Source organism: Salvelinus alpinus, chromosome 9, assembly GCF_045679555.1.
Source record: "Salvelinus alpinus chromosome 9, SLU_Salpinus.1, whole genome shotgun sequence".
Lineage (NCBI taxonomy): Eukaryota > Metazoa > Chordata > Actinopteri > Salmoniformes > Salmonidae > Salvelinus > Salvelinus alpinus.
In genome coordinates this window covers 76,537,587-76,551,560 of record NC_092094.1, presented here as the reverse complement: position 1 = coordinate 76,551,560, position 13,974 = coordinate 76,537,587, and the positions used below count along the sequence as shown (strand labels likewise).

The window sequence follows — 13,974 nt, the reverse complement described above, 5'->3', positions numbered from 1 at the left end:
CTGTAGCCTATATAATTGTGTGTATAGACATTATGGACAGTATAGAAAAGGTGTGTATCTAAGATGAGCCTTGACTAGAATACGGTATATACATGTGAAGTGTGTAAAACGCTATGTAAACATTATTAAAATGACCAGTATTCAATGACTATATGTACATAGGGCAGTTCCCTAAACATCAGACTGTTACCATGGTTACTCCATGATATCAGTCTGAAAGAAGTCACTGTAAAAAAGATACAATAGTCTACAAGACAGAATGTTGAATAAAATTATATTTGAGGTAGCGGTTGTACGTGCTGTTGGTCCTTTTGGTGGTAGGTGGAAATAGGGTATCCACAGGAAAGTGTTGTTCACCCTACCTTTTGAGGGCTGGTAGGTTCTGTCACTTGTATTTTCAATCTCTTGATTTATTGCACGATGCACAATATGTAAACAATAGCCGAACATAACCAAAGACCAAAGCTTGTTTCCTCGCAATCAGCTGGACGTTTTTGCCATTTGGGCTGTGGATCAATTAGGCTTGGCCATACTGTGCAAGTGTTAAGTTCGATTTTGCGTCAGTATTGAAAATAAAAAACAGAAGTACAAAACAAAAAGGTTCTTAACACTACTCTGTAGATATTTTGGCTACATTTTCAAACAGCAGAAGGACAAACTGCACAGACAACTGCTAGAGCAAATTTAAATGTAATTTTATTCAACTTTCTGGCATATAAGGAACATTTACACAATTTTGGACACAAATGTCTCAGGCTGTATATACCAATTAATTGTGTTTTACAGCCTGATTAATCAGACTAATAGGGCAGCAGTCTCTAAGGTGCCGGGTGGTAGCCGGCTAGTAACAATGACTAAAGTTCAGGGCAGGATACTGGTCGGTAGCCGGCTAGTGGTGTCTATTTAACAGTCTGATGGCCTGGAGATAGAAAAACAGCTTCTATCTCTCGGTCCCAGCTTTGATGCACCTGTACGGTCTCTGCGGGGCCAAGCCACATTTCTTCAGCCTCCTGAGATTGAAGAGGCACTGTTGCGCCTTCTTCGCCAGTGTCTGTGGGGATGGATAATTTCATGTTTTGTGCACGCTGAGGAACTTGAAGCTTTTCCACCGTCTCCACTGCGGCCCTGTCGATGAGGGTGTGCACCCTCTGCTACAGTATCTCCTGAAATCCACGATCAGCTCCTTCGTTTGGTCAACATTGAGGATATTTTCCTGTCTACAGGGCAGTGTCTCTTCATCGTAGGTAATTCAGGCCTACCACAGTTGTCTTCTGCAAACTTGAATTGAGTTGGATACGTGCATGGCACGCAGTCATGGGTGAACAGGGAGTGTATGTGTATTGGTAGAGGGATACATTTGTTACTGTACTACAATTTGCCTTTCACATTTCAAAAATACATTCTTAAATTGTAATTGACTACGACACTATTACTATTCCACTGAGTATGCTCTGTGTGTACACAGGAGTTAGGCATGCGGCTGCATTTTTGGCGAGGATTATAGACTTTCACACCAGGACAACAGCTGTCATAAGGTGAGAGTAAACCACAGACTAGGTGGAGATATTCACCGAGCTACTGTTAGCAGTGTCTGTTAAAACATCCCAGTTGAAAGTAGATTCAGGAACTAATGACTGAGACATTTAGGGAGAGGTGGTGCCTACATATTTAATCATACAGAATACCAAACAATTTAATAAAGAAACATGAACGAATCATACATTGCAAAGGCTCTCAGACAACTGTCAGAAGGCACACATACGCACGCACACTACTACCACAAACCCAATCACTATACTCACCAGCCCACTTATTTCTCAATCACTAAACACGCTGCCCAAGTGCTCCTCAAAGTAAAAGATACAGTATAAAGAAAAATGCAGATTGTGAATACAGTAACTGTAAAACAAATGTAATGATTGAGGTTGGATCTAGTTGAGGGCTTTGCTGTTGCAGTTTTTCCAGACAGATTGTCACAGTGGACAGAAACATTTCTGCATACCAGACATGTGATCCGCTGTAGTTTGACTGCTTAGTTTGTTGCCGTTCTTCCAGCGAATAATCCAGCTTTGGGGAAAGAGGCTGTTGAGTACACTTAAAAGCAAGTGCATCATTCTGTAACTTGGGTTGCGTTTAGGAGGGTGCAACGTACTGAACACTGCAGATAGAAAAGCAATGAAGACAGCTAACAGGATTCATAGGAGGTGTGACAGTTCTACACAGTGCCTTCAGAAAGTACTCAGACCCCTTGATTTTTTCCACATTGTTATGTTACAGCCTTCTAAAATTGATTAAATACAAAAGTTTCCTCAGCAATCCACACACAATGACAGAGGGAAAACATGTTTGATTATTTTGCACATTTATTAAAAACCAAAAAAACTTAACATAAGTATTCAGAACCTTTATCATGAGACTCAAAATTGAACTCAGGTTTATCCTGTTTTCATTGATCATACTTGAGATGTTTCTACACCTCGATTAGAGTCCACCTGTGATAAATTCAATTGATTGGACATGTTTTGGAAAGACACACACCTGTCTATAAGGTCCCACAGTTGACAGTGCATGTCAGAGCAGAAGTCGAAGGAATTGTCTGTAGAGCTCCGAGACAGGATTGTGTCAAGGCACAGCTCTGGGGAAGGGTACCAACAAAAATTCTGCAGCCTTGAAGGTCCAAGAAAACAGGGGCCTGCATCATTCTTAAATGGAAGAAGTTTAGAACCCCCAAGACTCTTCCTAGAGCTGGCTGCCCAGACAAACTGAGCAATCAGGGCATTGGTCAGGGAGGTGACCAAGAACCAATGGTCACTCTGACAGAGCTCCTCTGTGTCTGGGCACTACCAGGCCTTTGTGGTAGTGCCCAGACAGAAGTCACTCCTCAGTAAAAGGCACATGACAGCCCGCTTGGAGTTTGCCAAAAGGACTCAGACCATGAGAAACAAGATTCTCTGGTCTGATGAAACCAAGATTGAACTCTTTGGCCTGAATGCAAAGCGTCACTTCTGGAAGAAACCTGGCACCATCCCTACGGTGAAGCATGTTGGTGGCAGCAGCATGCTGTGGGGATGTTTTTCAGCGGCATGACAGAGAGTAGTCAGGATCGAGTCAAAAGATGAATGGAGCAAAGAACAGAGATTATTGATGAAAACCTGCTCCAGAGCACTCAGGAACTCCGACTGGGGTAACGGTTCACCTTCCAACAGAACAACGACCCTAATCACACAGCCAAGACAACGCAGGAGTGGCTTCGGGACAAGTCTCTGAATGTCCTTGAGTGGCCCAGGCTGAGCCCGGACTTGAACCGAATCAAACATCTCTGGAGAGACCTGAAAATAGCTGTGCAGCAACGCTCCCTATCCAACCTGACAGAGCTCGAGAGGATCTGCAAAGAAGAATGTGAGAAACTCCCCAAATAAAGGTGTGCAAAGCTTGTAGTTTCATACCCAAGAAGACTCGAGGCTGTAATCACTGCCAAAGGTGCTTCAACAAAGAACTGAGTAAAGGATCTGAATATTTATGTAAATGTGAAGATTTTTTTTTTGTATAAATTTGCAAAAATGTCTAAACCTTTTTGCTTCGTCATTATGGGATATTGTGTGTAGATTGACAAGAAAAAAAAACATCTAATGAATTTTAGAATAAGGCAACAAAAAGTCAAGCGGTCTGAATACTTTCCGAAGTCAAAATTCCACAACGTTGTGCCCTACTGAACCTGATCATGGTTACCTAACTGTTTCTGCACCCAACAGCACTAGCGTTGCCAAGACAAACAGCTTAGTTAAAGCAGTACGAGTTAGACAGCCAGGCCATTAGATTAACTGTTTGTCCACTCATATTCTCATTTCATATTTGGACTTCAACTCCTCTTTGGGTTGTACAGTAAAGTAAATCATTACCTGTTCACAAAAAAAAAAAAATTCTAAATTGCCAGAATATTCAAAAGGAAACCATTAAATTATCCAGATTAAGTACAGTATAAGTTAAAAATATATATTTAACAGACTATATAAAGTTGTGTTAGCCAATCAGAGGCATGAATACGGTGTTCACCGATCAGCCACCTTAACTACAGCTCCAGCCATTGGACATCTCCTGTAAATCTGCTTTGATTGACAGGCAGTAAATCCCATCCCTCCCAGACTATTGGCTCAGACTCCATGGGGGTGTGGCTCCATCAGTGAAGACCACAGTAAACATTTCTGTTTGTTAAAAAGTGAAGATATGACACATTTGTAACATTAATACTCTAGACTCCCCCTACCCCACTCATACATGTATATAAGGCTCACTTATAGCATTCAGAAAGAGAGCGAAGTTCACCGCAGACATTAATGCATAGCCGTAGAGTGACCACACAGAAGCATAGAACTTCAAGGCGGAGAGCAAGTGTGCTTGTATACAGCCACAAAAAAGGCTAATGGCAAAGACATTAAATGCATTTCTAAAGCACAAACAAGTAATACTGACATGTGATAACTCTGTTGGCTTCCTTCCCAAAACAAGTTGCTACTATAAAAGAGAAAAGTAAACAGAGGGGGGACTGACTCGGGCAGCCCCGTAAGGCTATATGGTCCCCCATAGATGTAAGCCTTATTCACACTGCAGACAGAGCTGCAATGTTACTTTTTGGGCGACCTGACCAAATTCACATTCATTCTCATTGAAATTGATCCATGCTTTTGTCACTTCTAGATTAGACGACTGCAATGCTCTACTTTCCGGCTAAAGCACTAAATAAACTTCAGTTAGTGCTAAACACGACTGCTAGAATCTCAACCAAAAAACATGATCATATTACTCCAGTGCTAGCCTCTCTACACTGGCTTCCTGTTAAGATTAGGTATGATTAAGGTTTTACTGCTAACCTACAAAGCATTACATGGGCTTGCTTGTACCTATCTTTCCGATTTGGTCCTACCTACACGTACGCTACGGTCACAAGACGCAGGCCTCCTTACAGTCCCTAGAATTTCTAAGCAAACAGCTGGAGGCAGGGCTTTCTCCTATAGAGCTCCATTTTTATGGAACGGTCTGCCTACCCATGTGAGAGACACAGACTCGGTCTCGACCTTTAAGTCTGAATTGAAGACTCATCTCTTCAGTAGGTCCTATGATTGAGTGTAGTCTGGCCCAGGGGTGTGAAGGTGAACGGAAAGGCACTGGCGCAATGAACCACCCTTGCTGTCTCTGCCTGGCCAGTTCCCCTCTCCACTGGGATTCTCTGCCTCAAACCCTATTACAGGGGCTGAGTCACTGGCTTACTGGTGCTCTTCCATTCCGTCCCTAGGAGGGGTGCAACACTTGAGTGGGTTGAGTCACTGACGTGATCTTCCTGTCCGGGTTGCCCCCCCACCCCTGGGTTCGTGCCGAGGGGGAGATCTTCGTGGGCTATACTCAGCCTTGTCTCAGGATAGTAAGTTGGTGGTTGTGGGGGCTGTGCTTTGGCAAAGTGGGTGGGGTTATATCCTGCCTGTTTGGCCCTGTCTGGGGGTATCGTCGGACGGGGCCAGCGTCTCCCGGCCCCTCCTGTCTCAGCCTCCAGTATTTATGCTGCAATAGTTTGTGTCGGGGGGCTAGGGTCTGTTATATCTGGAGTATTTCTCCTGTCTTATCCGATGTTCAGTGTGAATTTAAGTATGCTCCCTCTAAGCCCTAGGACCATGCCTCAGGACTACCTGGCCTGATGACGTCTTGCTGTCTCAAGTACACCTGGTCATGCTGCTGCTCCAGTTTCAACTGTTCTACCTGCGGCTATTGAACCATTGCCTGTTCACCGGACGGCTACCTTGTCCTAGACCTGGCGTTTTAAACTCTCTAGAGTCCGCAGGAGCGGTAGAGATACTCTCAATGATCGGCTATGAAAAGCCAACTGACATTTACTCCTGAGGTGCTGACCTGTTGCACCATCTACAACCACTGTGATTATTATAATTATTTGACCCTGCTGGTCATCTATGAACATTTGAACATCTTGGCCATGTTCTGTTATAATCTCCACCCGGCACAGCCAGAAGAGGACTGGCCATCCCTCAGCCTGGTTCCTCTCTAGGTTTCTTCCTACGTTCTGGCCTTTCTAGGGAATTTTTCCTAACCACCGTGCTTCTACACTTGCATTGCTTGCTGTTTGGGGTTTAAGGCTGATGAGCACGTTGTAACATCAGCTGATGTAAGAAGGGCTTTATAAATACATTTGATTGAAAGCAAGTCTAAGCGGTAGGGTAGATCTGTTTCCGTTTTAGCACCTTACTTTCAGTTTTGTACACTAGCTTCAAACACAATCTTGTTGGTTATGTAAAAGATCATTCCAAGTGGTTTAGATGGGACAATTATTCCCTACAGTATACTTGCTCGTTTTCTCACAAACTGAAATTAGGCAAACTATTTGAATTTTAGCAACCAGGAAATGGTCTGGCGATTGCTGCATAGCGCATCTTTAATGCTAAAATCTGTTTTGGTTTTTAACTTTCCAAACAAAAAGTTAAGTGACCAAATCAGATGCGTGGGTGTTCAGACAGCAGTCATTTGCTGACATGGCTACACTAGTTGTCATTAACGACGGGGGTGTGGTGTAAGCTGATTGGTGGTGGTGCTCCCTATCACTTATGTAGTTAGCTAAAGTGACAATGCCTGGCATAGACATTTCCCAGTTGCTTTAAATGTTCAAAATCAGAGTTAAGAAACACCTTTAAAGCATCAAAAGGATGAGATGACCGAACTTCCAAAATAAGTGCTTTTTTGGCTAGCCACAGCAATCAACTAGCTAGCGGTTTAGCTCTCTAGCACACTCAATCGTTTGTAAACAACAAAAGCTAGTTAGCTACCACATGTTCTTGTCAAACTGTCAACAGAGAAGCAACAACATAAACCAAATAACAGTAAAAACCACTTGAGGGAAAATAAATCAGATTTGACTGTTCAGACAAGTCGCACGGCCAGAAATTAGATTTGTATCTGATTTCAAACAACCTACGGAGGTGCCTGTAGAGGCGTATATAGAGGTACTGGAGTTGAGGTCCGTGGTGATCCTGTTATGAGGACACAGTGACAGGGTTGAGGGAATCGTTCCTGCTGAAGAACTTGGTGAAGGCCTCTTCTAGTACAGTGGCCATCCTGCTTTGGTCCACCTGTAAGGACAATCAATCACATTACGTATAGAGGGAGCGCACACAGAAGAGTCAAGAGCTGGAGGGGGTGGAAGATATTATGTACGCCGTTCTCCAGAGCTATAGGTACATAGTGGGAGAATCTAAAAAAAAAAAAAAAGACAGCCCTATCTGTAGTAGAGTAGAGAGCAGGAGCTGCAATCTGACATTTGCGCACACTGCCTGTGATTGTGTGTGTTTATAGGGGTCAATCAGAGCTAGAGCGGGACGCTCATCATGGACACTAATCCACTCTCACTGCCTCTCCTCTGCCATATACAACACTTACACCGCTCTACCACAGAACACCTACACAAACTTTGTCTCTCTCAAAGACACACACTTACCTCGCTGATAAAGCCCAGTTGGACCAGCTCAACAGCCAGTTCCTTTACATTCTCATCTGGAACAGAAACCGTAGGGTCAGTGTTAGCATACATACAGGTTTGTTCCTACGCAATCTTAAGTGCAATATTAAATGTGGTAGAAACCCAACAGGCTTACAATGGACTTTTGTCTGATTTAACCTCCCCATCTCTATGATAGGAGCAGCTTCAGTATTGATGGGAGGTATGACGTGGGAAGACGGGTAGTTAAGGATTATGCATGGGTGAGGGTATGCGTTTCTGTACGTGCAGGCAAATCTCTGGGCGTATATCTCTATTCATTTGTATGCCCTGCAGGGTGCGTCAGTGCCCCAGTGCCCCAGCCCTCCCCAGAGACGGAGCAGCTGCCAGCAACAGACACACACGCCTGACATTCTCGACAGGCGAGCATGCAACACTAGACACGCCTGTCATGTGTGTGTGGGAGGGGCAGGGTCATACAAACACATCTTCCTGGCTATGGGAAGACTAATGTTCAACATAGATGCCCAACTTAGACCTGTATTCCCTATGGGGTACAATATAATACTGTGTTTGTAATGGCTAAGGATCCCTAATATGGCCTTTCGTGCATTATCCCCCACCCAATTCCACCGTATCTGCACTCTAGATCCACTGGTATCTCACATACAAGGCGCACACACACACACACACACACACAAACTGTCTGATCATGTCAGCGATGAGTGCAATGGGAGCAGCCCCAACGACGTGGATGAGGCTGGGGTTACCGTACACTAGGGCAGGGCCAGTGTCTGGAGTTAAAGACAAAACACACCCAGACAGGCTTCGTGGCCAAAGTCCTGCCATTCCCAGACAACATACACAACAAGCTGGGTCAGACAAGAGCTGATAGGGTTACAACTCAAATCCCTTCCCTTGTGAAACCTGACATTGTTTAAAGGAACGCTGTGTGGCGTTATCTTACCCAAACACCTGTCTATAACAGTTTGAGACTGGCTGCATAGTTTGATCGAGACTTGTGGTCTGTCTGGCCTGTGCACCTGTGTTCAATTCGTCATTAGGAGAGGACAGTCCAGTAAGACTTGATCCTATTGGCCCCCTTGGGAGCAGTATAGTGGCTGCAAATTGTCATGTTATTTTTATAGAAGTCCTAAGGGTCCAAGCGCTGTCTAATAAAAACACACTGGGTTAGCAGCTTAGATCCCAGAATGCATTCTGTATCCCTTTAACTGAACATACGCTTTGATCTCCAGCCCTTGCCTGCCCAGCTCAATGACATGTCTTTTTGTTTCTGTTGTTCTTACTGGGTAACAAGTCACAGCTTAAGTGTCTGTTCAGTTTGTCCTCCAGCTTCAACAGTAGTGTCAGCTGTGGAGGGAGGAGGAGATGGTTACACATTCAGAGACTGGCCTCTAGAACGTGCTTGTCGACGTCATCTAACTTTATCACTGAACTGAAAACGATGAGATTAAAGCTACTTACATGATGCTTTGCACCCTCCTCCACTGGCTCAATATTACACTGCATCTGAACAACCTGCAGAAGGTGAGAAATATAGGTGTTCAGAAAGGTGTCCCAACAAATAAAATATTGCTATTGTGAAGTAATTGATGGGCTAGATACGCTCTTCCCGTTCTCTACTCTCCCTCACCTTGCGTGTCTCCAGTTCCGAAGGTTCTGGGGTAGGGGATTTTACAGAGGGGGTGACAATGGGGGATTTGACAGGGGACTGCTGGGGCTGCTGGCGAGAGGGCAGACCGAACGCTGTCAGAGGATAGATACCATTCCTGTTAGGGAGGGATGGAAGAGGGGTTACATTCATTTCATGATGGCACAGGTAAATTATACACGTTATTAAGGTTAAAGTGTAGACCCACGATGGTCAAAGCCTTACCTCAAAACTCTGGGAGCAAATCTTGAGAATTTGCAGGTATTCTCATACATTTTCCCACACAGATTTGAGCATTTTACTTCAACAAAAAGTATGAACAGGGGAAGGGCTGGAGAAACACCTTATATTTCAGATGTTGGCAAAGCACAATAATAGTCAAATGCTAAATACTGCCACCCCAGATATTGCATTAAAAAGATGCTTCTCTAATAAAGTAGTAACTAGAAAGAAGTATGAGCCATCTGGTTCGGCTACACCCTCTAGTGGTGGAAATATGTCATAGGCTGGACAGCTTCCTGGTCCTGTTCAGTAGCTGATGGCGAGTTCCTTACCTCACATCCTCCAGGAACTTATCCAGCTCCAGGGCAGGAAACTGAGACAGCCTGATGAGAGAAAAACAAGATCAGCACAGGACTCTGAAGAAAATACCATGTTCTAAAGCTTACTCAGCTGAAGATAGAGGCACCAACAGTTTAACTTACTTGAGCTGCACGCCCTCCTTTATCTCAGCGATGATGAGGTTGGGGTCCATGTTCTTTGTGATCTCCTCTAAGGCATTCTCAGGGATCATATCTGAGAGAGGTATGGAGAAGATACTCAAGCTGGTGGCTGACAATGCAGCGTATGTTTGTGTGTGAGAATGAGTGAGCGTGTGTTTGCGCGTGAAGACTCAATCTGGTGGCGAAGTGTTTGTGTGCGAGAGACTCACGCTGGTGGCTGACGATGCAGTGTGCAGCTAGCAGCTTCAACAGGGGCACCTCAAACAGAGCCTGGTGGAACAGCAGCTCTCTGGCTGTAGGCCTCTTAAACGGGTCAGCCTCCAGACACTTCTGAATAAACTCCTGCAGGGCGCACACACACGGGTATCACACACACCAACAATATTACCCCCCCCCCCCCCCCATAATAGTACACACACACAACCATAATATTACACACTCTTACCCTCTGCAGTGGGTCTTCCAGTGACTGTATGGCATTGTTGATGGCCTCCTGAGAGACGTAGGAAGATTCTCCATTCCCCTGGATCTCCAACACTGCCATCTATACAACAGACACACAATGATATCACCACCACCCACCCAACACAACCCTCAGCGCAGCAGAGATCAAATAAACCCGATACGTGGATGACGTCAAGTTCTGACACACGGAGATGACATCCATTTTAAATGCATTTCGACTTTAGAGTGCCAGCTCACCTCCAGGGCACACATCCCAAAGGAATAGATATCCACTGCAGTGGTGACATCTGCAACAGCTACAAGGGTCAGGGAGAAGATAGAGAGAAGAGATGTGAGGCAATGGTTTTAGTGAAAGACATTTCCTGAGAAGATCCTATATTTGACCTATCCATGTCATTCTGAGCCTTTACCTCCATATTCAGGAGCGAAGAAGTGCAGGTTTTTCTGTTCCTCTCTGCAGGTCTTCACATGGTTGTTGATGGTGTCTGGAGCCACTGGGGGACAACAGACACTGGATTAGACAGTCAGTCTATTTGGCTGTGGTTAGACAGGCAGCCCAATTCTCCAATCACATCCGATCTTGCCACAGATTTTTTCCCAAGAGCTGATCTGATTGGTCAAAAGACCAATGAGTGAAAAAAAGATCAGAATTGAGGCTGCCTGTAAACGCAGCCTTATAATCTTATGACCTGGAGCTAAACCCATACAGGGCTGGTGTGGTGCTGTTCACCCAGGTGTTTAGGACTGGAGCACTACCTGATCCTATCTTGATGAGTCCGTTGTGTTGGATGAATATTGTGTCACAGGTCAGGTTACCGTGGATGATGGCCGGCTCACAGGAGTGGAGGTAACTAAGAGAGGCTCATCAGAGACCATAGGAGTTAGTCAACCCCACAGTTGTTTTTGCCTGTCATAGTAAACCAGGTTTGTGTTCCGTAAGGCACCTCAACAAAATGCTTGTTCTTATTAGTTCAGTTGAGGTAGTACATCCATGTTTCATACAATTACAAAACATTTTGTCCTGTTTCGTGCCTACTGCACATGACCCTGATGACCTGTTTTGATTAAATATGGGGCCCTGTTATTAGCGTTGCAGCGATCACAGAGTTGGTCTGTATGAGTGAGAGAAACTGACCTGAGCGCTGAGAGGATCTGGGTGCACCATCTCTTCCAGGCCTAAACAAACAAATTATACATTCTGTTACATGTAGACTAATGAATGTCTTATCTGCAAAGCTAAACATCCTTTGATTTGCAAATATCATAATACAATTTGCCCTGTCCACCAAGTCACCGATAACACAGTAGCACCTTTTCATTCATGGTCTTGTGGTTCTTCTTAGTCTTCTTCAGAAACTGTTTCAGACTTCCCGAGGACATGTACTCTGTGATGAAAATCACCTGAAGTGAAGACCGCAACAGAAGAATCACTGAAATGATGCGTTACATTGTTCCATCATTTCACTGACTCCTCACATTTAGTCCTGAATATAGCAACCAGACCATGTGATACAAACAAGGAAAGTCTTCCCTCTCATAAACGAGTCAGAACTCACCCTGGCACGGTTGATGTCATTGATGTCAGCCCAGTACTTGTGAAACTTGACGATGTTGAGATGCTCCAGCTGAATCAAGTTGTCAAACACAGACTTCACCTTCTCCTGTTCACAGAGGAATAGGGACAACATGAGGACAGCATTTAACTAAACAGTCTCCATAGAGATGGGGTCAACTGTTTGTGTCAGTGTTCAAGGCAAATTAAGATATGTGCTCTAATACAACGATAACTTCACTAGACAAGGACAGATAGACAAGGGGGAGATGTTGGTGTAGCAGACAGACATACTTTACCTCCTGCAGCTTAAAGTTTTTCCTCTCAGAGAACATGACCTCGTTCCAGACCACCTCCACCCCCTCCTCTGTGTCCATGGCCAGGTAGGCAGCGTCAATCCCTGGGACGTTCCGCTGGTTCACCTGGGGGGAGAAAACAGAGGCAGAAACATGGTTCACACTGTTGCAATAAGTTCACGGACAGTCCAATGTGTCTCCGTCTCACCTCCTCTCTGCGTTTCTGCCAGCGGCCGCAAGGGCTCTCCTCCAGGATCTCAGACTCGTCTTCGCTCTCATCCTCATCCTCGGTGGGGGTAGGGGGCCCCGACACAGTTGTGGACACGGACGCAGGTCCCTGGCCACTGGGTGCCACTGGCTCTGCCTTGGCCTCCAGAGCCTGGCCGGGTTTACCGTCTTCCTCTGACATCACAATAAGCAGATTGTGCCTCTCTGGGGTTCAAAGGCCTTTCTCGCTCCCACTTTTGGAACTGTGGCAGCCGCACCCCCTTCCACTCACACACCCCGAGGACTATTAGACACTGATGGCAAAAGAGACACCATTATTATTTCTCTCTGAGTTTGGAGCACACTGCCAACTCATAGTTATCAATACTTTATCTGTACTATGAAATGAGGCAGTTTTTCTTATGAACTAATCTATTTTGCTAGGTCGGGACTGGCTACGTCATTTCAAGTCTATGGTTGCCAGTGAGGATTGCAAAGAAAGTCTCTGCCATAAATTGACTAGCATAACTGTAGAAAAGTAGCTTAGGCCTACTTACTACGCAGTTATGCGGTGGACTGACATTGTACAATAGCTGGCATTGTTAGTTATGTTTCACGTGTAACGTTAGCTAGCTAGTTAGCTTCTAAAGTTAGTTACCTATCTAACGTTATTTAGCTAACCAAATGTACACCTCTCCCAAACTTAGGGCATTAAAGTTAGATAACTACCTATAACTTGCTAGCTAATTGACCAACTTTCACTTCGACAACGTTAAACAAAGTCATGTGGTCACAGCTAGTTAACAGCACGAACTCCGATAAGAACCAGTTAGCTAGCTGAAAACTGTAGTTAGCTAGCTAACGTTATCAAAGTCAGCTAGCCTAGTAAGATAGCCTAGTAAGATAACTTAAACAACTGTTTGATTAAGAACTTATCTAGCTACAGTAATGTTAGCTAGCGCAACTCTTAACTAATACACAAGTCAGCAATATCCCCATTTTGTTACCCAGTTATGCGCTATATTGCTAACAAACACGGTAAAGTTAAGCTACTTACTTGGAAGAAAGTAACATTTGTTGCTTGTAAATCCCCTCGCAGTGCGTAAATTAGCTACTAGTAGTCGCTAGCTAGAATTGACAAGGACGCCATTCAAAATTTCAGAAGTACTTCAATAGAAAGAGGGGATTCGATTATCTGGCCCGAGTCGCCCCGGCTAGAACCAGGTGAAAAGCGATTGCTTAATTTTGCAGCCGGGCTGCCTCCCGTATATGGGGTTTCAAGTGTAAACGTAGCAACTTTATATCAAAACGCACACTGATTTCTCTTACTTGCATAATGACTTGTCTTCATTTTCTACGGATACATTTGGAAATGTAGACCTTATAGTTTAAAATAAATAAAATAAAACACATCAATACTTGACATCTCAATATTTCACATGCCCATTTGACGAATGTCAACATTCTTCATTCCTCAATTGACATGTGAATGATTTAGACATTTTGTTTTCAAGTAAATGCATAAAGAAGTATTATAATAGTAAAATAAAATATATTCATTCTATTCA

General features: G+C 44.3%; 1 protein-coding gene across 1 annotated transcript; it reads right to left on the bottom strand.

The window, feature by feature from the left end:
• Nucleotides 1–1,654: 1,654 nt before the first annotated feature.
• On the bottom strand, nt 1,655–13,638 carry LOC139530639 (nuclear receptor-binding protein-like). The gene is made up of 18 exons (XM_071327224.1): nt 13,464–13,638; nt 12,408–12,720; nt 12,203–12,325; nt 11,908–12,012; nt 11,663–11,752; nt 11,487–11,527; nt 11,108–11,202; nt 10,762–10,845; nt 10,589–10,647; nt 10,332–10,430; nt 10,096–10,228; nt 9,869–9,959; nt 9,719–9,769; nt 9,147–9,282; nt 8,978–9,031; nt 8,800–8,863; nt 7,493–7,548; nt 1,655–7,127 (listed from the first exon to the last, which is right to left on the bottom strand). Exons 2-18 carry the CDS (start codon nt 12,606–12,608, stop codon nt 7,032–7,034), a joined length of 1,578 nt encoding a protein of 525 aa, XP_071183325.1. The 5' UTR covers nt 12,609–12,720; nt 13,464–13,638; the 3' UTR covers nt 1,655–7,031.
• Nucleotides 13,639–13,974: the final 336 nt, after the last annotated feature.

What these genes read in the sequence shown, in the direction of transcription:
- LOC139530639 (XM_071327224.1), bottom strand. Translation starts at nt 12,608, where the DNA reads ATGTCAGAGGAAGACGGTAAACCCGGCCAGGCTCTGGAGGCCAAGGCA. An exon ending in CGGAACTGGAGACACGCAAG is followed by an intron (nt 9,032 to 9,146) that starts GTGAGGGAGAGT and finishes CACCTTCTGCAG; the next exon opens with GTTGTTCAGATGCAGTGTAA. An exon ending in AGGAGGGTGCAAAGCATCAT is followed by an intron (nt 8,864 to 8,977) that starts GTAAGTAGCTTT and finishes CTCCCTCCACAG; the next exon opens with CTGACACTACTGTTGAAGCT.